Genomic DNA, 27,096 nt, shown 5'->3' on the forward strand with positions numbered 1-27,096 from the left:
ACATGTATCTTGTATATCTTCCTCCCCTCCCCCCCACCATCTTACTCTGACTTCTCAGCTTTTTTCTCCAGTCCTGATGAAGGGTCTCAACCGGAAACGTCGACTGTTTACTCTTTTCCATTGGTGCTGCCTGTCCTGTGGATTTCCTCCAGCATTTTGTGTGTGTTGATTGGATTTCCAGCATCTGCAGATTTTCTCTAGTTTATGATAACTCGTTTCTCTTTCCACAGATGCTGTTTAAGCTACTGAGCATTTCCAGCATTTTCTACTTTTATTTTAGTTTCAATCATCTTAGTATTTACACCATTCCAATTTCTATGTCAAAACCAGTCAGTGATTCCACCTCATTATATTCCTTTTGAAAAGGGACCACAACAGTTCCAGGCAGAATGTGCAACTAAGAATTCTCCTGAGATATAATTAAAAATAAAAAGTGTTTTCTTCTTGAAGCAAAATAAAGCAGCAAGTTTTTCTTGTAACTACCCAAACGTGAGCAAAGCAAAAATCGTTAATCCTCTTGCCAGTTTTTACATTTTTGATTAAAAAAACCTTTGTTACTTTCTATTTAACAAAAGCGAATGGAAGAATGGTTTATGCAAAGTCTGTTTGTTCCAAAAGACTTAAAATAAAAGTACAGAAGCAACTCACACCATTCACAATGTTATGACAATCTGGCATCAATAACTAGAAGAATTTAAATAACCTATGATCTTACTGAAAGCTACCATTTTAGAAGTTGAAGGAAGCAATGAAAATTCTAGTGTAGAATGTGAGGAAGGACATGTCATGTAGTCATAGAGATGTACAGCACAGAAACAAGCCCACCTACCAAGCACTTTCTTGCTAACCTTTCCACCCATCTACAGTAATCACAAATGCCCACATTAGGTCCTTATCCTCCTATGTCTTGTCATAGAGTCATACAGCACAACAGCACAGAAACAGGCCATTCAACTTATCTCGTCCATGCCGAACTATTATTCTGTCCAGTCCCATTGACAGAGACATCATTGTATTTTATCAAAGCACATACAAAATGTTCTTAGTCGATTTTTATTCTTTTATTATGAGATCTGGGTTTTGCTGGCAAAGCCAATTTTAGTTCCTCATCCCCGATTGCTCTTGAAGTAGTGGTAATCTATTTTCTTGAACTGCACAAGTTGTTTTTAATATTGTCCCATAGTGCTGTTAGGAAGTGCCAGAACTTTGATCTAATATAAAAACCTATCAATATATTTCCTAAATCCGAAGAGTGTGACTTGGAAACAAATTTGTAAAGATTAAAGTTTTCATCCAGCTGTGGTCTTTATCCTAGTTGGTAGAGAATGCAGCTTCTGGAAATCTGTTGAAGAAAACATGAAGAGATCCTACAAAACAACACAGAGATTGTGTGCACTGCCATAATGGTGTACCAGTCCTGAAGATTTATGCCAATCAATCAATCAGGTTGCACCATTCCAGAAAATGTTGAGCTATTTAAATTTTGCAAGACTTATTTATCCAGATGAGTCAGAGTATTCTATACAGTATAATCCTAATTTGTACTTTGTAGAAGGGGAAAGGCTTCAGAGAATGCGGTGACAATTCACTGTCAACAGAATACTTATCTGAATTTCCCACAGGCTAATCACACTCTATATGAACAAATTTCTCTTTATAGCAATCCTGTTCTGAGACTGTGAACCCAAGTGTAAGGTTCCTCACCCAGTGGAATCAGCAAGTCTCCTCTCATTCATCTAACGGGATAGAATACAGCTCCAGTCTACTCAATTTTTCCTCTTACAGCAAACCCATCATTCCTGAAACTAATCTAGTGAATCTTTGTCTCACTTACATACCCTCTATGTGAAAAGTTTACTTTGTTTAGTTTAGTTTTTGTTTAGATATGATGTAGACAGGTTTAGACCAAGCCTGTCTACATCATATCTAGTAGTTTCTCTTTATGTATTCTATTGGTCAGTGGGGTTCCCAAAAATGTTGACGCTAGAAAATATTTCAAATGAAAATTCACTGTGTAAATTCTCTCAGGATCTCTTTTCTCAGATGTGGAAAGAGAAACTAGGTGAAATTTTTGAGAATAATTAGCTATGAGGAATTACTCGGTTTCCTTTATGCACTCCAGTGTATTTGTATTCACTGTCTTGCATCCCTCAGAAGCAATGATGCACTGCCAAACACTTACTTTCCACCTCACCAAACTGGAAAGCTGCAACTTAGAGCCTGCCAGTTGTATGGATCTTATTAGGGGAAATTAATTGTAACTGGAAACTGAACAAAGTTTTAAATTGCTGTGTCTGAATCACAGAAAGTGTTCCTGTTAGAGAGCTGATATGAAACATTCAGCCCACTTTAAAAATCTTTCCCCATACAGGTGACTTTGATCTTCAATTTTATTTTGTAAAAAGAGAGAACTGTGAATTATGTCTGCCTCATGTTACATTGGCCTAAGTATAAAAGTTACATCAAAACTAAACATATTTATTTAATATGCGTGAACATTTTCTCTGAGTATATTATCAGCTCCTCAATGTTATTGAATATAGGTTCATGAGAGGTTCTATGAAAATGGCCAGCCTAGGGTTTATTAATTGTATGACAGAATCATAGACCTGTTTTCACATAGAAGACAAGTGTTGGCTGTTAGTAGAGCAATAATGTCAGTCCAACTGTTTTTTCCATTTGTCAGTTACCTACCTAATTCTTTCTTCAAAATCAAAGATTATGGTTCAATAACCTAAACAGGCAATGAATTCCAAATGATAACTCATGTCTGTGCCAATATGTCTTTCCTTATGTTCCCGAATCGTTTATCAGAAATTTTGTATCTGTTTCTTGGCCCTTGAACCATCTGCTAAGGAGAACAGCTTCATACTCTACCTTATCCAAACCAATCACCATTTTGTAATCTTCTACATCAAGTTTCCCCACAGTCTTGTTTTATAAACCAGAAGATGAATATTCCCAGCTTCTACAGTCTAACCTAAGACATAAAATTCCTCATTCTTGGTAGCCCATTGGAATCCATGGAGATTTCAAATCTTGGGTTCAAAACTGGCTTGGCCATAGAATACCAAAGATAGTGGTCGAGGATTTTTATTCTGACCAGAGGTTTGTGACCAAAAGGATCTTTGATGGGACATCTGTAGTTTGTGTAAAAGGTAAATGGTTTGGATGAAAATATAGGTGGGCTAATAGTAAGTTTACAACTGAGACAAAAATTTGCAGAGCTGTGGACAGTGAGGATTGTCAAAGAATATAAAAGGATACAGATTAGCAACAGTTCTAGGCAAAGCGATGGCAGATGGAGTTCAATACAGACATTGGATGTTTTGCAGTTTGGGGGTTAAATATAAGGGCAAAGTACACAGATAGTGGCAGGATGCTGAACAGCATTAATGGACAGAGGGTTAGCATCTATAGCTCCCTGAAAATGGCAATGCTAGTTGATAGGACGGTTAAAAAAGGTGCAAGGCAGACGTGCCTTCATAGGTCAGAGTGGTGAATAGAAATGTCAGGTGGTCAATCCCTTCAATCTCTTGGCAAGTATCGTGCACTTGGAATATTGTGTACAGTTCCAGTCACCAAACTACAGGAAGGATATGGTAGCATTAGAAAGAATACATAAGAGATTCAACAGGATGTTACCTGAAGTGGAGGGATTTACCTGGAAGGCAAGATTGGATAGGATGTGTTTTTTTCTTACTAGAATATCAAAGGTTGAGGGTGACCTTATAGAACTCTATTAAATCATGACAGTCAGATAGAGCGTAGATAATCAGTCTTTTTCCTTGAGCAGCAGAGACTAAAATTAGAGGGAATGCATTTAAGGTGAGAAGGGAGAATCTGAAAGGGCAAGCTTTTCACACAGATGGCAATGGTTATATGGAAGCGAGCTACCAGATGAGATGGTAGAGATGGGTACAGATGGTCAGGTAGTTGCATAGGAAAGGAGTAGAGGAATATGGGACTGGTGGGGACAAATGGGATGTTTGTAGTTAGACATTCTGGTCGGCATGGATGAGATGGGCTGGGGGGCTTAATTTTGTGATGCAGTACACTTGTGATTCTATGAACCTTCCACAGACATAAACATCTTTGCTTAGGGCTAGATCCATCCACTCTGCTTTGGTCCTAAAGATGCAGTGTGCAGTTAAGAGGCAGTACCCTAATGTTGATACCGGAGTAATACAGGTTATGGTGTATCACTGCTTCCAAAAGGCCTGTTTTCTATAGCAACATTTTGAAAACAGTGTTTGTAACCAGTTCTATCTTGTTCAGTTTCTAGCACTCTATTGTGCAGTTAACACTCAAGTCTCCAACAGCTCACCCTAAATCACATCACAATGCTGCAAGCAACATGGGAGAGGAAAAGAGACAGGAAAGGTCAGATTTACTAAACAGGACCGGCACATACTAATTGATGTAATATACACACAGGTGGCAGTCCTAAACATAAGGAGAGCAAAGGGGGAATCAGGAGTACAATCAGAAGAAACTGGCAGTGGGGGTCAAGCAAGTGATCAGGCAAGTATTGTTTACGATCCAGAGGCACTGACCAATTCCAAAAGAAGCATTTTAACTTAACACATACAACGTGATGGCAGCTCCAACAAGTTCACCTGCCCTTCAATTGTCACATATAATAGCATGCTCATTCTTCTCACCAACACAGTACCAATGCATGCACATACTAGCCTTGAAAGAACAGGGACTGCAAACCTCTGCCCCCACCTTCCTCTCCCCTCCTGCCCAATACATAAACATCAATACTTATATACTTCAACCACGTTCTCTAACCATTTCATTGAAGCAAAAATTTTGTTGTCACTTTCAAGATGCAAAACGCTCCTATTTATCTTCCAGGCAAAGGTTGCAGCCTAGAGCCAAGCCAAGATGAATGCTGAGGAAATGTTTGATTTATCTGAGATAAAAATACCACAAGTCTCTTCATCATCACTCCTTCCTCTATGAAATGACAGCTCCCACTAAAAGAACAAGTATGCATATTGGGGTTTTTCTACAAAATGGTACAGCAGGGAGCATTGTCATTCTGCATTACGTGTACAGACAATTTTAATAATAACACAACAAAAATGTCTCTGTAGAATGCAGAAATACTATGAAAGGGAACATTAATTGTACTTCAACACTTGGTAATAGTTACATGGGCTCTTGGCATTAAAAATCACTTCTTTTGATGTTAGTATACAGTAAGGGAGAAAAACTGCGGTAAGGAAGAGTTCCTGATGCATTGACTCATTGCATCAGTTAATTCTAAGCTGAATGGTGAGTCTGACCACTAATGTAGAGCTACTGATAGGCTGGGTGCTTAGTCTCTCAGCTGAGGAGAAAGTAACTATCCTACCCTCTCTTTCATTCAGCTACATTCCATGAATCCAGAATGCAACATATATCAGCAAAATAACTAACCTGATGTAGCATTTAAAAAATTCATATGTTATGTTGAAAATACAGGTTTTAAGATGCCAGCCGGTGGCATAGTGGTATCTGTGCTGGACTTTGAGGTGAGTGGTCCCCAGTTCGAATCCAGCCCGCTCTTTGCATACTTTCCATCTGTGCCAGGTTGAGCACTGAGCAACTCAGTCTCGTAAAAACAGGCAAAAATGATAAAGAAATGACAAGGTTGATGCCCGATGCGCCATAAGGCACAGAAAAGAATAACAACAGATTTAAAGAAGACATATTTTATAAGATGTGTTCTTGTGTGATCTCTGTGGGTTTTGTTTCCTTTCTACTCTGACTGCAGGTGATCGAGAGAGAAACTTGATACCACACTACTCTCAAGAGTAAAGAGGCATGAACAGGGGAAAGAGGAGGTGGCAGCACCTCCTCATCAGCCTAGTGGAAATGTGAATGATTAAAATCCAGAAAATATGCAGGAGAAAAGGCAGTTTAACTTGTGCCCGCATTACATTCTTCATATATGAACATAAGAACAATTATCAATAGAATAAAGAGAGCAAGAAAGGCCATTTTAATGAAAGTTGTGCAGGATATTACACCCGAGTGAGTTTTGTCAAGAATCTGAATAACTACAGGACTCCCCCAGCAATCGTGTGAGGATCTTGTTTGTGGATTTTAGCTCTGCCTTTAACACTATGCTCCCCCTCCCAGACAACTGTACCTCCACAGACAAATCCATTAAAATCCTGAAGTTTGCAGATGTCACGACTGTAGTTGGTCTCATCTCTAACAATGATGTGACCTGCTCTCAAAGGGAGGTGGACTGTCTTGCAGCATGGTGTGCTCATAACAACTTGGAGCTTATGCTATCAAGACAGTGGAAATTGACTTCCCCTGCCAACTCCCTTCCTGCCTCCCCCTTGGAAAGTTAATGAGCATGCAGTGTCTGTGGTTGAGTCATTCAAATTTCTGGGGACTACAATTATCAATACATTAAAGTGGGACAAGCACATTAAGTTCATCACTAGGAACACCCAGCAGAGACTGTTCTTCCTACACCAGCTTAGAAACTTAACATTTCTGGGTGTATCCTGATGAATTTTTAATCAGCCATCACTTCAAGTGTTGAGACTACCTCTATCACCATTTGGTTTCCCACTGCCTCCTCCCTCTCCATGTCCAGGTTGAGTGACAGCGAGTGGCCCACGCAGTGGAGAAGATCTGCTGACAGCTACAAATATTAACAGACCTGTCAATCGCCAGAACGATAAAAAGAGCTGTAAAAATTAATACTGACTCCCCCCACCCTAGCAGTTACCTACTCACTAAATTGCCATCAGTGAGATGTGCAAGTCCATCACCACCAGGGCTACATGTCATCTCCGAGGACTTTTTCCTGAAGTTATCCAGATTCCTGACAAAACTTACTCGGGTGTAATATCCTGCACAACATCCATTAAAATGGCCTTTCTTACTCTCCTTATTCTGTTGATAATTATTGAGTCTGTTCATATTTATTTAAGTTTGATTATTGTTATTTGTGCATGTGACTGCTCTGCTAATCATTGACTGCTCCATTGTACCATTGTCTTGTAAATTGTTGGTTGCTATTGTGTTGTCTGTTATGGTATTGTCCTGCACCCAAACATAATCAATTCTAGTATGTTTCATATACTGGCAATAAAGTGATTCCAATTCTTAGTACCGTTTGGAAGGAGCAGTGTGATAGCTCTTGAAATCTGATTGTTTCAGCTGGAAGAATAAAAAGTTACCCAATTGTGCAAATGAGATTGCAACAGATCTACACTCTGTTAGCTGTCCTGACCTGTGAAATCATCAATGGCACTAGAGATAAGGGAATATTCCATCAGAATATCATAAATTTAACACTATCAAAAATGTTCACATAGTTGATCTGGAGCTAATTATTCCAAACTGTGCCTACTCTTGTTCTTTCAGAGCAATCAGCAACCAATCTTACAAGGGCAAGAGCCCATAGAAGTATACATCAGATATTTCTTTCTGCTGAGGTGAGAGGAAATACCCTTTTAGCAGTCTGGAATGAGGTGCACAACAGACATAATAACATAGTGTCGTTTAATAGTTCAACTAGGTCAGAAGATATGCCCTATGTAGAACCACAGGCTTTGAATTAAAACAATCAGTAATTACAGAAAGTTTTACTTAATTTCATAATTTGCTGCTTTGGGTTTTATGGACGTTTTTGTTTAAATATTAATTTGCCATGAAACTGTCACTAATTCTCTATGTAATAATACATTGGTTCTAAAGAAAAGGACTAGTGCATTTCCCATCACTGTCTCACACTGCAATCTCTTCCACTCAAACATAAAGCATAGCACAGATAAGATATTGAGATACAGATGCATTGATCAAGGCTTTTTCCCCAGGGCTGAAACAGCTAACACAAGAGGGCACAGTTCTCAGCTGCTTGGAAGGAGGTACAGAGCAGATGTCAGGGCTAAGTTTTTTTTAAACACAGAGAGTGGTGAGTGTGTGGAATGGGCTGCCGGTGATGGTGGTGGAGGTGGATACGATAGGGTCTTTTAAGAGACTCCTGGATAGGTACACGGAGCTTAGAAAAATAGAGGGCTATGAGTAACCCCAGGTAATCTCTAAAGTAAGTACAGCATTGTGGGCCAAAGGGCCTGTAATGTGCCGTAGGTTTTCTATGTTTCTATGGCATGGCACATTCAATAATTCAAAATGTTGAGTACAACTTTAAAAAAAAGTGATAAGGACCCTATAATAAAGTGCCCACTGACAGGAAAATGAAGCAACGGTCAGAGCAGAGGTTCTTGCATAGATAAGAATCAGAAGGTAAAGGAGGAAGGGGCTGCCCACATACAAAATTCACTTGTTGCAGTAGAAGCATCTTTGAAAAATTATTTTTAAAAAGTAAGTTAGAAACATAGAAAACCTACAGCACAATACAAGCCCTTCGGCCCACAAAGCTGTGCCGAACCATGTCCTTACCTTAGAAATTACCTAGGGTAATCTCTATTTTTCTGAGCTCCATGTACCTGTCCAGGAGTCTTAAAAAACCCTATCGTTTCTGCCTCCACCACCGTTGCCGCAGCTCATTCCACACACTCACCACTCTCTGCGTAAAAAACTTACCCCTGATATCTCCTCTGTATCTACTGCCAAGCACCTTAAAACTGTGCCCTCTCATGTTAGCCATTTCAGCCCTGGGAAAAAGCCTCTGACTATCCACACAATCAATGCCTCTCATCATCTTATGCACCTCTATCAGGTCAACTCTCATCCTCCGTTGCTCCAAGGAGAAAAGGCCAAGTTCACTCAACCTATACTCATAAGGCGTGCTCCCCAATCCAGGCAACATCCTTGTAAAGTTGCCTCAAAGTGAAGGAATTCTGTAAACTTCTTGGCTCTGGCCCTGAAAAATATTCACTCATGAATGGAACTCTAAAGCACTGGAATCCCCGCAGTTTTATAAAGGGATCAAGGTTTAAGGCAAAAGTCCAAAGTGCTATGTGAGAGCATTCTGTGAGAACACTGGGGAAATAACACTATTTTACCACATCTATTCACCCAACTTACCACATCTTTTTTTGAAGAAAAGTAAAAGAAATCTCTTATCCAAGGGTAGATTAACAGTAACCATATAAATAAAAGCAAGAAAATAGGGGCAGCAGTAATCCAGCTAACCCCTCAAGCCTCAGCCGTCATTCAATATGATCACAGGTGATCTATACTGGCCTTCAATCCTCACTGTACCAGTTCCCCAAAGCCCTCAATTCTTTAATCTTTCAAAGGTTTATCCATCTCCACCTGAAGTACTTCCAATGTTTCAGCCTCCACAATCATCTGCAGCAAAGAACAGCACAGCAAGAAGAAATTTCTGCACTCTCTATTTTAAATATCTCGCCACTTATCTTGTAACTATGTGCAGCAGATCATGAGATAAGGGATAGATTTTCTACGTTCAATGACGTAGAAAACAAATATGGCACTGACTCTCTATGACGAAGTAATACAAACATATGTGAAGCCTGGAAGGCAGTCCATAGAAGGTCACCTATCACTTTGTTAAATCTTCCAGTAACTTTACTTCTCTAAGTGTTTGAGATAAAAGCATTGGACTGTATAGACTTTGGAAGATATCATCTGTGAAACTGAGCTGGTCAATATTTCCTCCCTTGTGGTCCCTGACCCTGCCCACAGCACTTGGCCTGTCTATGAAGCAGAGCCATTCGGATCACCAACTTACAGCCATCATAAAAGCAGCTGAAATTTGCAAATAGCAGTGTTACTTGGTAAAACAGCAGAAGGTTTCAGAGTGGTCATTCTTAGGGTGCAGTGCAGCAGGCTGATGGAAAATGATCTTTAAATAAAAGATGGTACAGACCAAGATCCACAAGGAAGGCACCATTATGCTGACACTGTCCAATGACGGACAGAGAAATGTACACAAATTCCACCCAGGAACACTTAAAAACTTCATTGTATTAGGGGCAATACCATTTGAAGCATATCTTATGGCACAAATGCAATGCGCACACAATTGGAAGTACCCAATCAAATTTCTGGAGTGATGTGAAACAACAGCAAAAATGTCATTTTTGCTTTTAATGGGAAATAATTGACTTTAATTCATATGTCTTTTAAGAAAAGTGATATATTATCTTCTTCTGATATCCTCCTTTGTATTCACGTTCACTAGTTGTATTGCTTATATCCTGCATTTGGTTTTGCTTAAATTGAACTTGATGAAAAAAGTGAATGCGCAATCATATTTTTCATTAAATTAATTGCACAAAAATGCAATATATAATCACCAAGTAATATTATAGAATTCCAAGTAATGTGAACACTAAAACGCTAACTCAAAACAAGAAACAAGTCCTTGGATGACAATCCTTTATTTTTAAGTTTTAAATAAAATTATTGGGTAGTGCATCATAAAATATCAATGATGAAATTATTGGGCAGTGCATCATTTAATTTGATGATTGGAATAGGCACTACTAGTGTTAATGGAGTTTCAGTCTGAAAGTATTAATATTGTGAATTTTGATATCAATCTAAAATATAAAGGTTTATATTTGATATGTTTGCAATATGGTTAAAGAATGTAAATCATACAACATTGAAATTGCACCATAATGAAAAATAATGTACTCAGAATATTAATTATATTATCTCTTAAAACTGCCTTATTTAAAACATAAATACCTAAGATCTGATCTTTTTAAATCCATTCAAGAAAGCAATTTGTGGGCTAAAGAAAAATACAACATTCCTTACTGATGAATTTGTTAAATAATTTAACTATGAAGTCCAAATTAATTTCACTTGGCTGAGTAACTGACTGATGTCACAACTACTCCCTGTTCACATGGAAGGCTTCTGCAGAGACTTGGCCCACCATAATAATGGCTGGAAAGGTGAAATGTGCTGAAGCATCAAAACTGTTGTTCACCATTAAAAGATCATTTTTGCGACCTGGAAAAGTATTTATGGTACCTACGCCAATAAGGACAGAAGAAGGTAAATAACAGCTGCAGCAAAGTAAGCCATGTTTCATGTTAAATAATTTACCAAGGCAATATTCATTTTAGAAAACTGTCCATCAACAGAGGTAAAGGTACTTGCATTGTTTCCTTTCATCCCTCAAAGCAGCTAAAGGAATGTACATGTATTTTAACTTGTGATGTTGGGCACTTTATCTGATTTTGGTGAGGAAGCTAACTCTACTTCACCATTTAAGTTCATGTGAAGATGGCAGATAATAGGGTTGGACCTACCAAACGGATGGGGGAGGGGAGAAAATGAAACATGGGGAATGTTCAGTCAGCCATCCTGCTACAATTCCCTGATTTTAATTTATTTAAAGTATGACCTATATAAGAAGAGACATTCGATGCTCTGAGACCAGGTAGTAATGTTGTCAAAGATTTAGAACTTAATAAAAAGGCACTTTTATTGGTCTTCACATGTGTTCAATTAACTTTTAATTAGCTGCCAACCACAGAAACATAATTATGCAAGAAAGTTTGTATCATTCAGGGGAACTGCAATGGTGTCTTTGTTATCATCTGTCCAGCCTGCCTACCCTATGTGAACACTTATACATGAAAGAACAACTGCTGAGAGACCTGGACTACCCAGACTTGATGACTCTTGACAGCAGCAGAATGGAATTATGACAAGCCATACCTTAACATGTGCAATAGAATGTATCACTGTCTGTAAAGCAAAATCTCTGTGTCTTTCTAGTGGGCTTTTTCTACTAAAGTCAAGTAATCAGGGTCTGCTTTTGTAGTTGTGAGGACAAGACTCTATTCTGCTTTGTCTATTTTACCCCAGGAACACGGACATCAGTTGAAGTATCATTTCACCATGTGAGATCAGGCAGGAAGCACACTAAAGAATCTTGTTTAGTGCATATCATTGTCAAAAGACACAGAAGAGCTGAAATGTATTATTTTGTCTTTAAATGTTCTATATATCAGCCTTTAAAAAACACAATTATAAAAATGGCACGGATGTAGATGACTTCCTCGATTTTTACCCACAAGAAATAATAGATCAAGTGAAACTAGTTATATTTATGAAAAGTCAATATATTGGTGTCTGCCATCCAGCAGCGTTCCGGTGATGGTAACAATGGCAGGTAATATTACTGGGATATAGAGAGTCGCAACTTCTCAGTCTGCAATCAGAATAAACTGGAAGCTTCATATGAAACTGGGATCCAGAATTCCACGGATTTTGACCTGATTTAAATAGATATTTTGTAGAGACACCAACACACACACACACACACACACACACACACACACACACACACACACACACACACACACACACACACACACACACACACACACACACACACACACACACACACACACACACACACACACTGTTTCATCCCTCAACCCTGCCTTTTCTTCGAAGTACTGCGCTGGTTTTCTATATGTTAGACAATACACACGTCAAATCAAGGTGTCACCGAAACCTGCACTCAGAGCTTTCATCCGCCAACTAAATAAAATCTTCATTCTGCGGGTCTTTCATTGTTTAGTGTCAGCTGATCTTAGGTCTCTAGCAAGACCGTGTGAACTACTTGAATTGTAACATCAGATCTGTTCACGCGAGGCATATGGGAACTTGGATACAGCCGCAGCCTTTGTCCAGCGAATACTGGGAACAGAGTGTAACTCCGCAACTACTTTGACTCAGAGCTACATTTACAGGTTGGTGTAAACCCCAACCTTGAACATATACACCTTCGGCATTCGAACGGTTTCCCAGATTACCGCTTAAAAAGCTCCTCCAAAAAGGTGCCGATAGGTTAGATTTGTGAGCAAGCGCCAGCAGCACCGCGACCCAAGCACGTCAGCCAGCCGAGGTGGCCGGTTGCCGGGGCGACGCGGCAAGTTGCAAAGAGTCAACCCTTGGAAAGAATGAGGTGTGTGCAGTGAATCCCTACCGCTTAAATCCCTGGAAGGAGGAGGGCCAGGACATCCTGGATTTCTTGAGGCCGGGTCTGTCTCCGGTGTCCACGGCGTAGGTCTGCATGGCTCGGTGCAGAAGGTACTTGTCCGTGTCCGAGAAGCCGCGCTGGTTCACCTTCACGTGAGCCCTCGGCTGCCGCCACAAGTGCTTGGGAGCTTTGCACCCACTGTTCCCAGCTTCCATCATCCGCCTTAACACTGATTAGTCACTTCGTGCCACTCGGCAGTTAGGTGTAGACCAAGTAATTTCTGTCTCCCTTCAGCAGGAAGCAAACTGTGGTGCTGAAAGTTGGACAGCTCCCTTTGTGCTTCCACCTCAAATCTTTGTTACCGTCACTTTTCTATTTACATTACGTGACTTTAGCTCATCAGACACGCTAACGGTTTACACCCGCTTTCCTTTCCAATTGTCCGCAATTGTCGTGTTTTTTTCCGCGTATGCACAGGAAGTAAGTGAACCGTGAACTCTTCTTTTTCAAAGAAACACTGCAACTCCAAGCGGTGGAGAAGCACAGAAAGAAAACTTGTGCGGCGAGTTGTCGAGGGCGCGTCGTGCAGTGTGTGGCAGCGAAGAGAGGGAGGGCGCCAGACGAGGCAAGGGGAGCCGGACCCGCACCCCTTACCCTCACCTCCCGCCGACTCCTCCCTCTGCCCTTCCTCCTCTCGGCGCCGCAGGCAGAAGGGCGGAGCCACTATGTACTGTCCGTGTCAGTAGGCTAGTGGCTATGCTTAAAGAAGTTAATTTGGAAATATTTTATCGACAGTTGTATAGAGATTTGTGCAATTATTTTTTTTCCACAAATATTTTGTAGGGCAGGTTCCGTAGAGATTTTTCCCGCATCGTATTGTGCCTCTGAAACATTGTTAGCATAATTATTAGTTTATATCAGATGGAAATAGTGGATGACATTGTTTACTAACTTACTTGTTTTTATTTCCAAGAAGAGTGGAAGATTATACAGGTAGTACTGCTGGTCTAGACTATTTTCTTGAACTGAAAGGTTGGTACTTTTTAATAGGTGAGAGACCTCAGTGCCTTCTACACGGGAGCATTTGCCCTTTACATACACATTGCCATGGTTTTCTGGATCTCGAACGCTACAAATGAACTTTGATCCTTCAGAGAAAATTGAACTTACTGTACTTGTATGCGGCAATCCTTCTGGAAAGTAAAGCCAAACATGGCTTGATGAATAAATACACTAATTAATTTCCAAAACAACTACCGTTACTATCATCTTTATAGTTAAAGTACTATTGATAATTTCCTGACTTTGATTTAGTTCCTTTATTTGCTTTATTCTGTAATATTACTTGACTTAGATAATCTTTCTCTACCATCACTCACTATCTGCAAGAAAGCAGCTCCTGCCAATGTCTTGTACAAATATGAGGGTGGAGTATCTTATTTTTAAGGAAAGTTGAAAATGTTAAACTGCTGCTTCTGAAATTATCACGTTATATGTCAAAACTACAACACTTACATATTTTCTAAACAGATTTATGCCCGTAAATGCACGATCAATTGCGCCTTCATGTTTTGGTTTCAAAGTGCAGGTCTCCATTGTCTAAGTTATCCCATATTTGCTCTATTTTGATTTATCACCCAAACGGGATTTTTTTCATTCATGCAGGGGAGCAGTCAGTCCAGCATCAGGAATCTGACGATATTGATACTGAGTCAGCATCAAAGCTGCTGTTGGAAAAGCAAAACACAATGACTCACCCAGCAATTTTTCATCCACCCTACATTTCCCACTTTACATGGTACAGGGTCTTAGAGAATCTGAATACCTTTACAATGATTTAGTATCTCTCATTATGATTAACTATCCTTTCTCTTTCCTGAATTCATAATAATTGATTACAACAATTAAATACAGTTTTCAAAATTTTAAAGAGAGGCCTCTGTGACAATTTGCATAAATGCTGTGACTCATGTTTCTTTCTGATTATACAAGCTCATCTCTGACTACATAAGACACAAGATAGTTCAATATTTATCAATGATACTCCGGCTAGTTTGGGATAACTAATTTTCCAAACTCATGCATTACTCAAACTGTTTCAATCTGGAAGGTGATTAGGTAGACAAAGTAAAGTTAAAATTGACAACTGATTCAGGATAACTTTCCATTCATGCCATGATATGACTCACTCTGAAGCCATGATTCAAACACATTTCAGTGAAATTTCACCAGGCTTTTTTTCTCTTTCTGGAGATCACATTTAAGCTTAAACTTCCCACGCTTAGGTCGTCCAGATACATCTCAAAGAAAATAGAAATACAATTCCTTATGGGAAAAAATAAAATGAAGATTGTCTCTGTAGCTGCAAAATAGAGTTCAGCCTGCCAGTGAAATTGAGAATTGGATCCAAAAATCACCAGGTAAATGGGTGCCACTGTTACCAGCTGACACAAAGTGTGAACCACAAATTCAGCTTAAATTATTCTCAAATATGGGCAATAATGGGAGCTGAAATATGGCAGACTTCAGCACACTCAAGACCAATGTGATTCAGGTTTATATCATAACAAATGCAATTTTTCTGAAAGCAGTTTTCAAGAGATGAAAATCAATGGCTGTAATCTCAAGCACCATTTGTGGCTATCTATCCACTAATGGAAGTGATTTATTCTTAACTCTTCCATTCATTTTATGTTCCGGTCCTCCATTAAATTCTGATTTAAAAATTTTTAAAAACGTGTTTAGGAGAATGTGGTCCGTATTTTTCCAGCCCCTCTTTACAGTTTGGTCCCTTAATATTTGGTGTATTTGGTATCATCGAAGTTAAGAACAAACATTACTAAATCAATGAATGGACACAGCACAGTAGGACTACATTTGTACTGGCTTTTTAGAAGAGCAATCCAGCTTGCCCCACTCCCCTGCCTTTTGCGTATAGCTTCATAAAGTATTGCCATTTGTAAATTTACCCCTTGAACTCAGCAGTTGAATGTCCTTCCACTATAAACCCCTGCTAGTGCATTCCAGATCCTCACCATTCTGTAGAAAATAATGTTTCCTTACATCACTTTTTCTTCTTTTGCGAATTGTTTTCATTCAACTTCCCTTAGTTTTTGATTCATCTGCCAATGAAAACGGTCTCTTTCTTTATACATCTATATACAGTATGTGTCCTTAAAGATATTAAATATTACCAGCAGACCTTGAAATTTTGTCTGTTATATGGAGAGCCATCCCAGCATACTCAATCTATCTGCATAACTATATTCCTTCATTCCTAAAATCATGTTCATAATTCTCTCTTGTACCCATTCCAAAATCTTCACATCTTTCCTAAAGTCTGACATCCAGAGCTAGACACAATACTCAATCTGAAGCTGGGTATTTTATATTCTTATACTCTATGCCTCCAAATAGAATACCCAAGACCTGGCTTTTACAAATTCCTTCCCAACTTGCTTGATAATTTCAATGAATTATGTACCCATAGCCTCAGATCTTTCTTACCTTGTGGAAATGTGATCTCAAAATTATATGGTATCTTCTCATTCTTCTTCCAAAATTTCTCAAATTTGACTTTGAGCGGCCAGCCATCTATCCAACCTTTTCACCAACTCTCCACAACTCCCTGAAGTCTATTACTTACCCCTCAAAGACCACTACCCTTTAAGTTCTGGGTCATCTGCAAACTTGCATGGTAACTTGTCCACCCAAGTCACGACATTGAGAAAAGCAATGGTTCTAGTAATTATCTATGGGGAATTTTAAAGTACATTTCCCACCAGACTGAAAAGCAATCTTCTACTATTGCTGTCTGCTAAGTGCTGCTCAGCCAATTTTCTAATCATGTTGTAATAGTCCTATCCATTCATGGCCTTCAATATAGATGAGAAGCCTATTATTATATATTTTATCAAGAGCTTTTTGTAATTTGATACAGTGTATACAACATCGCCCATGTTTCTCTCATTTGTGTTTGTTATATCAAAAAAAACTATCAGGTTATTTAGACATGATTTGTTTTCAATAATTCCATGCTGCTTTCGCTAATCAATCCAATTCCACAACTGAAGATGATTTCTGTACTCAATTATAATTTCTGGAACTTTCTCTCCACTAAAGTTAAGCAAACGGATTTGCATTGACTGGTTGTTTCCCACACCCTTTGCTGAAGAACAAATTAATACTGGCAATTTTCCAGCCTAAACTCAGACCTAAGTCCTCAGTTTATAGAGGTTTGTCACTTATAAACTGGACTTCTGTAATTTTTTCCCCTACTTCCTCAGCAACCAAGCATTCATCCCAACTGGACAGTTTATCAACTTTAAATGCCACTATCATCCCTTCATTGTGAATCCTGAGGATCTCAGTTATATGTTAGAATTTCTGTTATTTTATCCATGGAATTGTGAAAGATTAAATTGCCACTAGTACACAGTTTGCATTTAGTCATAAGTTAAACAAACAAGGGATAAGGCCTTAATAAATTTAGTAATAATTAATGAATCAGATTTAGTTGACAGCCCAGGGAGTGCAACAGTTGATCTGAATCATACAATAACCTGTCTAAGGCCCTACAGCTTCTCTGGATGCAAAGTAACCCTCCACAAGCAAGAAACATCCTACACAGTGGAGCAAACACTGAGTGATGAGCGGGCTTCACTGATGTCCCGACCACCAAAGGTGGTGCACCCGGTATATGACTGACTACATCTGTGGAAGGTATTATCTACCTGATAGATAAATCACTAAGATCAAATAAGTCATTCGAACACTTAGATGCAGTTACTTTTTATCATAGAGGATCAGCACATCAGCCATGGCATTGGTCAGGTGTGTATCCAGTTCCTCATTCCAGCCTGTCACTGGCAAGTTCAGTGGTAGAATATGAGACAGGATGTGCTGGGTGAGCATCAGCTACTTTTGGTCTATTTGTCCATGACGATCATAGTATGATTGTATTTAAAGTACTCTTTAAGAGGGGGTTATAAAAGGCAAGTACAAAGGCTGTAGCTTGGACAAAGCTGCCTTTTATGTAATGACTCAGAGACTGTCCACCATTAAGCTGACTACAACTTAATCAATGAAAACTGAATTGGAAATGGACAACACTTAAACAGTACTGTTCACATGGAGTTCCCATCTTAGATGTAATTAATTATTATGGAGGGTTGGGGAGAATGGCATTCAGGCCCTTGTTCCACCTCCCCAAACCTGCACGTGTCTCAATATAAAGCAGCAGATCAGAAGAGGTTCCAAGAAGAACTTAACAATGCACTGAGATAATTAAAGCCACAAAAGTAAAATATCCATTTAGCTGAGCTAAGAACCATGGAAAGCTTAAGAGTCAAGGCCTATGAAAAACTAAAAAAGAAATTCTGATAAAAGCAATAAAAGCACAGAACTTTGTGTATGAGAGGTATGCAGCAAAATAGAAACAGGTGACAAAGAAGAAAATAAGAATCACAATTTAACTATGGAAATAAAGCTGGAAAGCATCTTTAGAAATGTGTTAAAATATATAGGATAGTTAAGAATATTGCAGTATCCTTTTTGATTTGCATCCATAATACTAGTAAATGAAAATAAAGGAATGGGAAATATATTCAACACCAAAGGCTTGTTAAGTTCTTGCAGTGGGATGGCTTCCATCCCAGATTTTAAAGGAAATACATGAAAACATTTGATTTGCCCCAACAAAGTCATCCCAATTTGAGAATTTTAGATTAGATAATAATCTAATTATTCAACATTCAACATCGCTATTTAAGAAAGCTGAGAAAGGGTTACCTGGTAATTATAGACCAATTAGCCTTACATCTGGAGACTGTAATTAAGAAAAATGTGGCTAAACATCTTGAAAAGTTTCTGTTGATCACTGTGAGTCAGCATGAATTTATTATATGCAAATCATGCCTGTTTAAATGGAATACCAGTAACTCTTTTAGGAGGCAATTAAATTAGTGGATTGATAGATTAAAGTAAGTGGATGTTAATACAAATGCAAAAATCTGCAGGTGCTGAAAATCTGAAACAAAACATAAAGTATTCAAAATACCCAGCAGGTCAGATAATAACTGGAAATAAAAAGAAAATTACTGTTTCAAATGAATAACCTTACTTTATAATTTCTTAATTATGAAAGAGTAAAATCTGAATGCAGGGAATGTGAGAAATGGCATTTTGAATTTTTTTAATATAATGCTGGATTTCTGAAGGCAATATTGTGCCTTATCAGAAGATGGGCTTCTCCATCTTGTTAATATTGAACTCTATAAAAAAGGAATAAAAGGACAAACTCCAGAGAGGTCAGAATGGAAATAGGAGGTCTTATCAAAGTATCAGCAATTCAAAGTTCAGAGTTACCTTTGGACTGAATGAGGTACCAATCTGTATTTGGTTTCCATAAAATGGAGGAGACTATACATGATCTCTGAATGTAGTGTACTAAATTGGAATAGCTAGAAGTTAGACACTACTTCACTTTGAAGAACTGTTTGAATTTCAGGAGGATGAGAAGGTAATCACCAGCATAGGAGGTCTCCTTTAGTCACATCAGGTGGCTGTAGAAATCTATGGGTCCTGTGAAAGACCAGTCCATAATCTTCACATATCCCCAGCAGAGGAGGCACAGAAGTTGAGGTTTTGAAGAGAAGAGTTAGAGACTGACCAGGTAAAACTAAGAGCAGGGTGGAAATTGGCAGCAAATATGATAAAACTTTCTAGTTCTGTACAAGGAAACATCTATGGAATGGTCATCAATGTATTAGAGAAAAAGGTAAAGACATCAGCCTAAATAGAACTGAAACATGTGAGCAGAGTGGTGCAGTGGTAGTTGACATTGAATAAAGGCAGTGGAAATATTGAGAAGTCCAATGCAACACCAAAATATTTGAAAGAAGTGGGTCTAGAGAGGGCAAGGGACCTGATGAAATGGTCCAGTTAGTTCAAGAATTATGAAAATGGATAAGGCTCTATAATCTAAGGTGGAACTTCCTGAACAGACATGAAGGCAATTTCAATGAAAGAAGCAGACAAGATCATCACCTATGAATGTTCTTTTTATGGACTTCCATAAAACATTTGAAATAGTCTCTTGTGGCTGCAGTTAAAGATCATAGAATTGAAGTCTGGTTGGAAAATTGCTGAGGGATAGGAGGAAGAGGTTAAAAATATAAAATAGGTTCACAAATTCATGGGATGGGTCTTTTAAATTCTGAAATGATATGTATTACTGTGACAGCTGTTCTTATAAATAACTTATACCATGGAACTGTAAGCTTTTAATGCAAGTGTGTTGATAGACAAAATTGTAAAGAGTGCAGGCTAATAGCCTTATTTACAGAAAGATATTGAATAAAATAAGCTCCCTGGCAGCTTTCGCTACAGGAAACCATTGGGTCTCAGCCATTGAGGTTTCAGCACGCTCCAGACATCTGCACAATCGCCATCAAACAGACTAGTCTGAGATGATCAGTAGGCCAGATGCCAATACATCTGTCCTCCAACTCTACCAGTACACTCACCACTGAGCCCGGTAAGAGAGCAGTGACATGCTAACTGCCAAGAACATTGGCATATGACCAGAGACTTGAATTAAGTCACTGACTCTTTAGAGAGAGGTAAATGCATTTCAATCTTTGACTTATTTTACTACATTTTAACCTACTATTTTATGGTATTTTTAATCAAACCTTAATTAATTTCATTAAACAAAAATATGAATCAAGAGCAGGAGAAGGCCACTCAGTCCCTCAAGTCTATTGCACTATTTAATAGAATCAGCACTTAGATAATTGTAAGTTCAGGAAAAAAAATGATTGTGTACTGCAAGCAACTTGCCATATTCAGCCTGTTCTACACCATTAACAGGTCAAACAAATGGCAGTGGATTTTATTTTGGGCAAATGTGTTATCATCACTTTGAACACAAAAAAAAAAAAAAGATAGGGCAGAATCTTAGAGGAAGTACAGCAGGAATAATGCTTTAACCAACAAGGAGAGTGTGCACAAGTAAAGCTATCCAGTATTTCTGGAAATTAAAAACTTTTCCAAATGATTTGATTGGTTTGTGAGATGCCAAGGAAAACCAAAAAGGTGAATGGAGAAAACTACTTCTGCTCATTTGAAAGCCAGAGGATGCCATCAATAAATTATAGCCAAATTTTTAGCAAGTAATGTCAGGAAAGAATTCTAATACATGCTTTGGTGTCTCTTTGTATCTGGTAATTGATTCCAGGTTAATTGTTCATTTTAAGTTTGAAATTAATAGTTTTTTTGGTTAACCAACACATTAAGGAATCTGTAACAAAGTGATTATATGGTATTACATCAGAAGATATATGGTATTCCTGGATAAAAATGGCATTAGGGGATACGGTGAGCGAGCAGGTAAGTGGACATGAGGCTAGGTTCAGATCAGCCATGTGATCTCCTGGACCAGTTTTCGATAGCCTGGATGGGTCGGAGAGGAATTTTCCAGATTTTTTCTCCTCAATTGGCAACTCGTTTTTTTTTCCCCGGGTGATCACATGGGTTTGGGCAGGATGAATAATAAAATAAAATGGGTGGCATGGTGCCCTGTTGGTGGGCACTGTTGCCTTGTGGGATTTGGTGAAAACTAGAGTTAAGATTGAATCAGCCATGATCTTGTTGAATGGCGGAGCAGGCTTGAGGGGCCGATTGGCCTACTCCTGCTCCTATCTCTTATGTTCTTATGTTCTTATGTAAGACCCATTCCTGCTCCTGTATCTCAACAAGGTTTGAAAACTGATGCTGACATGGAAATAAGGTAGTAAAAAAAAGGAAGTCCATGATTTGGATACTCTTCCCAGTTTCTGCTGAATGGAAAAAATAAAATTCTCTCAACTGAATATCCTGGATTTCATGGAGAAGATCAAGGTGTAACATTCTAAATTTACAGATGGTATATTCAACAGCTTTCAAAAACAAGTAGTGATTTATTAAAAATGTAAAATTATTTTAAAATTTAAACGTTAGATCACTTAAGAACAATTAAATGATGGTTTAACTCATATGTCAAACTCAAGGCCCGCGGGCCAAATCTTTGGCCCGCGAGATAATATCTAATTACTATTAAAGCTGGCCCCAGTAATCGAAGCGCCTATGGCGTATGATATGGCTAATGCTGAGTTTATTCAGGTACCAGGTTTTCAGGGTTTTTAGTGTTTATTCGGCAGTCTTCTTCATAAGAAACAGAATTTGTAAAGTGAAACACTTTGTAGTTATAGCAGAGACTGAGACACATGAGAGCAGGCTGAAAAAATGGAGGCAACGAAAGCTGCGTTCGCACGAGTCCGACTGATCCGGCCCGCATGAAGCTGCATTTTGCTCAATCCGGCCCGTGACCTAAAATGAGTTTGACACCCCTGGTTTAACTGAACCCAAATAACTGATAAATTTACACTTCCCCATTGAAGTTAAACCTCTCTGTTCAAATTCCTGGGGACTTTGCAACCACTGGGAGACTGTTGCAAGCATCCACCCAACACTGGATTCACCATTGGCTCCAAGTCAGGTAATCCTCTGTAGAGTAGCTGCCAAACTTACTTCAGCCTTTGCACAGGAGTCCTAAACTTCCTAACACCTATGGGATCAAATGTTGGAATCAAATTTCTTGCATTTTCCAGGCAGTATTGACCCATTTTAATACAAAACAAACTACAAATGCCAGGAATCAGATGGGAAAAAAAACCCAGCTGGAAATATGTTGCACATCAGACAGTATATAAGGAGCAAATAAACTGTATTATCACTTTAGATCAATGACTTTTCATCAGAATGAGGAAAAGTTCAAAATCTATCATGTTTTAACTTGTAGAGGAGGAGGAGGAATGGAGATCACAAAGGTCATGTCAAGGATACTCTGCAAGATTCAATTGGTAGTGATGGCAGCTGAGAGAAATTGGTGAACACTGGAGATGTAAGTAAAAAGGAATGAGAACACAGCAGAGAGAATTATGTGATACTGTACAAAATGTTACAATTGTTAGAAAAACAAGCTAACGCTAACATCATACATTAAGATAAGAGCCCTTGATACTCAACATAAAATTTAATGTTTTCAGATAGAATTTCCTTCTAATTTGGATTATAACTGGCCATTTCTGATATCAGGTCATCATTATCTCTGCAGATACTGTCTGTCTTGCTGAAATTTCCAACATTCCCTTTTACTCTAGAGTTACATCAATTGCAATGATTTCTATTTCATAGTTGCAATACTACTTTTATCCCTCTCCTTTGTTCTCATTCACTTCCTTTGATTGGCATTTCCTCCTGACAGTTCGACAGAAATTAACGTCCTGTCATGACCTTTCCTCATTCAGCACCTACACCACCTTGTGTTGTCCAGTTTCTCTTTATCACTGACCTGCCTTTTGTTCTACCTTCCTTTCCTCCTCTGCTGAGAGTTAAATTATGTTTGATACCAAAATTTATCTTATTCTGATGAAAATTTCTCATAAGAAAAATTTCTCACTCTATTCCTTCTACCTTCCTCTTCTGCTTCAGCCCCAGCACCTTTACTGGGACATAGGCTGCTGACAGTAGCTCACCAGAGTCCTCTGTCCTGGGCCAGTCTTTCACGTTGTTTCCATATATACCCTTCTTCTTGGTGTATCCTTCCTTTCCCAGGGATGAGATCTTTAGAGCTTCTGTTGGCATTTCTGCAGCACTGGGTTTTTACACGATGGGGCAGCTAGCCCCATCCTCAACTCTCCTCCTTTCGCATCTGGGCTTGCACCATCCATGGTAGAGTTATCCCTTTTTACTTTTACCTAATATTCCCAGTATTTTATGTTTTTATTCCTAGACAATTTTATTACTGTTTTTATAATTAATACTAGACTTAAAGAAGCCAATGGATATTAAGGCAGTGTGTATGAATGTCATAGGATTTATTTTTATAATTAACTTTGGCACAGATCATTGGTTATTTGGTACATTGGTAACTGACAAGTACATTTGTACACTAAATTGGCAAAGCTAATGAATGTGGAAGACTCAAAGGCTAAAAAAGAATGCCGCAAGATGATTTGAATATATTTAAGAATTAAGTTGAAAGATGATAAATAAAATTAACCACAGAGGAAAATTTGAGAGTTAATGCAGTAATACTAGGTAGCAAAAAGAAAATAAAGAATTGAATGAAATTTGCAAAATCTCACAAAGTCAAAAATAAGGTTTGCGAGTTTACTTTATCACTGGATTAATTAATAAACCGGACGCATCTATTGTCTACTTAGACAGACAGAGCCACTAAATTAGATGTCTTATGTATGAATAGCACAAGTACTTCCTTTCCACTCACATCAACTTGCAGCTTTCTGCAGTAGTCCTGTAGCAACTTAAATATTCAGACTGATATGCTTATAAATACCCGGTCTTATGCTTCTACTGGAGCTATTGTATGTTATCAAAGTCTTTGTGGACTACAACCTGCCAAATATATTTGACTCTTTGCAGGGAAGGCTGCATGAGTGTACATGATGTGACAGAAACCTCTAGCTTTTAAATACTGACGGATCTTAAAGAAGCTACTTCTAGATTAATAAATTCCTGATCAGCAATAAATGGCTCCATAAATGTAAGTATAGAGTAGATCTGCTAGTTGAGTGGTGTTGCAACAATAATCTCTCACACAACATTAGCAAGACCAAAGAATTGGTTGTGGACTTCAGGAAGGGAAAGTCACAAGAAAATACATCAATCCTTATTGATGGATCAGTGGTGGAAAGGGTGAGCAGCTTTAAGTTCCTATCTGTCAACAATTTCAAGAATTTCTTTGGTACAAAACAATTTCTGCAATCACAAAGATAGAATTCTAGTGTCACCACTTGTAAATGACCCATGAACCCATGAATACTAACTTATTATTCCTTATTTTTGGCACTGTTTATTTTGTAATTTATAGTAATTTTGTGTCCCTGAATTGTACTGGTGCTGCAGAGCCACAATTTTCACATCAGTGATAATAAACCGGAATCTGAAACGTTGACCATTAATGTCAAAACATGTAAATTTGCAAAGAGATATCAATTCAAGAAAGTCCTTGACATGTAAAAACAATTTTGAAGAGGTTTGTAAACTAAATTGTAGATATATTCAACATCCCTTTTATTATATTTGTGGAAAAATTCATGGAGGTACTTATCGTCTCCAGAGTAGCCTTCAGTGGTATCAATTTACTGAGAACAATCTCTGCCAATCACACAGTTTCTTTCAGCTAGAAACTTACTGTATATACAATTTGGAAGTTAATTTAAGTATTAAACTTACTTAATAAGTTAATGATAAATATTTTGAGATTCTTTGTAGCAAAATATCTATACATATTCAAATATTTACAGCCCAGTCAAAATCTTTATACCTAATGGTAAAGTACATGTCCAGATAAAGACAATTTAATTAACATGTCTGGAGTAAATATAATCTTGGAATATTCAAAGAAAATATTTTAAATTATCAAACACTTGACTGACTACCTTTTGATTAATTTGAACTGTGTAATAATTCCCTCAATAATTAAACCATTAAATCCACCATTCACAATCCAGCAGGTATTGAAAAACCAACTTATTAAATCCTTCAGATACATTCTTCTCTTATCCTTGATAAACATTTTCTTTTGGCTAGTCATACACTGCATGGCCAAAATGAGGGATATCATAATGTGCAGAGACCCTACACTTTCTCTTGAATATTCCATGGTTATAGTATTTACTCCACACATTTGTTATTAGAAGTATCTTTATCTGAACATGTAATTTACCATAAGGCATATATTTCCTCATTAGCTCTTTGAAATCAATCCAGGAAAATTCAGTGACATATTTGGATCCAGTGTGTAGACTTTCATGCCTTCTGGAAGATTCTAGGAAAAATTCACAGCAACAGCATGGCATAAAGGTCACAGATTCCTTTATACACTGTAATCTTAATTCCCTTCAATTTTATATTAATTTAAAAGATGTTTGCTTCAAAATTGGTAAACATATTTGACACTTTAGAGCACCCAAAGAGCTTAGCAGTAAAGCACTAGACTCAAATTTAATTAGTTGTTAATTAGCATGTGTTTCTATATAAATTTTAATCCAGAAAGCAAATCACTAGTGTCCAAATACTTCTATTCAGTCTTGCCAAGCATTGGTTATTGAAAATACACATTCTATTTTAAAGAAAATTAATTGCAACACCATGAGGGGTTCTATAAAATCATTCTTCCATACTGTGTAATCAATTTTAAAGTTACTGTCTCTTAGATTTATCACCGGCATGTTCTGTGAGAATATTTTTCAACAGAATTCTGTTAACCATTTGAAAGAAAAGGAAACATTTGGCTCACGGTTCCCAAGCTTGCTTTCCAATAAATCATATTTTCATTAGCCCTGCAAATGTTTTCTTCAAATATTTATCCAAATCAGTTCTGTAAATTAAAAATTAATGCACTTACACATTCTTTTCAGAGAGTGCATCCCATATCATAACATCACTAAGCTGAATAAAACATTTTCTTAATTCCATCTGGCAGTATCACTGTAGTTAATCTAAATCTATGCCTTCCACTTGCTGGTCTGGTGGTAGTAGAAAGTTTGTCCCTTTGGATATTTTCAAAACACGAACATTTTCTGTTAGATCTGCCATTAATTTTTGCTGCTCCAAAGAGAAAAATCCCAACTCTTATCACTCCATGGACTTGAAGTCCAACATGCCTGTGACTATTCTAACAGTCTAATCTCAAAGGTCTTAATAAATAAGCCTCAACAGTTCATCTCAAGCCAAATCAATGATTTATAGAGATAAAACATATTTTAACCTACTCTTATTAAATCCTACTATTTATCAAGCCAAAAATTTGATGTGCCTTTCAAAGCAGTATTATGAATTTGTCTCAATACCTTTAAGGATTTATATACATCCTCTAACAACTCTATTTTGCACCACATGCAAAATTCAAAAGTAGGCCGTGCATTCTTCCATTATCATTAATAAACATCCTTTTAATACTTTAGTTTTAGTGGATATATATTAAGGATAATGAAAACATCTACATGTACAGTTTTTATTAACAGGACTTTTGTTGAAGTTATCCAAGTTGGTGTTGAAGTTGAATATGACGTTGGTGAGGTCTAGTTTGGAGTATTGAGTGCAGTTTTGATCACCTACTTACAGTA

General features: G+C 37.9%; 1 protein-coding gene across 3 annotated transcripts in view; it reads right to left on the minus strand.

Moving 5' to 3' along the window:
• Positions 1–27,096, minus strand: part of pde4d (phosphodiesterase 4D, cAMP-specific) — a 1,157,264-nt gene that overhangs the window by 832,797 nt on the left and 297,371 nt on the right. Inside the window, exon 1 of one of the 3 annotated variants that reach the window (XM_073064480.1) lies at positions 12,908–13,178. The exons of the other annotated variants lie outside the window; for them this stretch is intronic. Within the exon in view, the coding sequence (XP_072920581.1) occupies positions 12,908–13,119 (212 nt within the window). The 5' untranslated portion in view covers positions 13,120–13,178. Of the gene's footprint in view, positions 1–12,907; positions 13,179–27,096 lie in introns of those variants that run through there. 3 annotated transcript variants of the gene reach the window in all.

The sequence above is a fragment of the Hemitrygon akajei genome, chromosome 13 (genome assembly GCF_048418815.1).
Source record: "Hemitrygon akajei chromosome 13, sHemAka1.3, whole genome shotgun sequence".
Taxonomy (NCBI): domain Eukaryota; kingdom Metazoa; phylum Chordata; class Chondrichthyes; order Myliobatiformes; family Dasyatidae; genus Hemitrygon; species Hemitrygon akajei.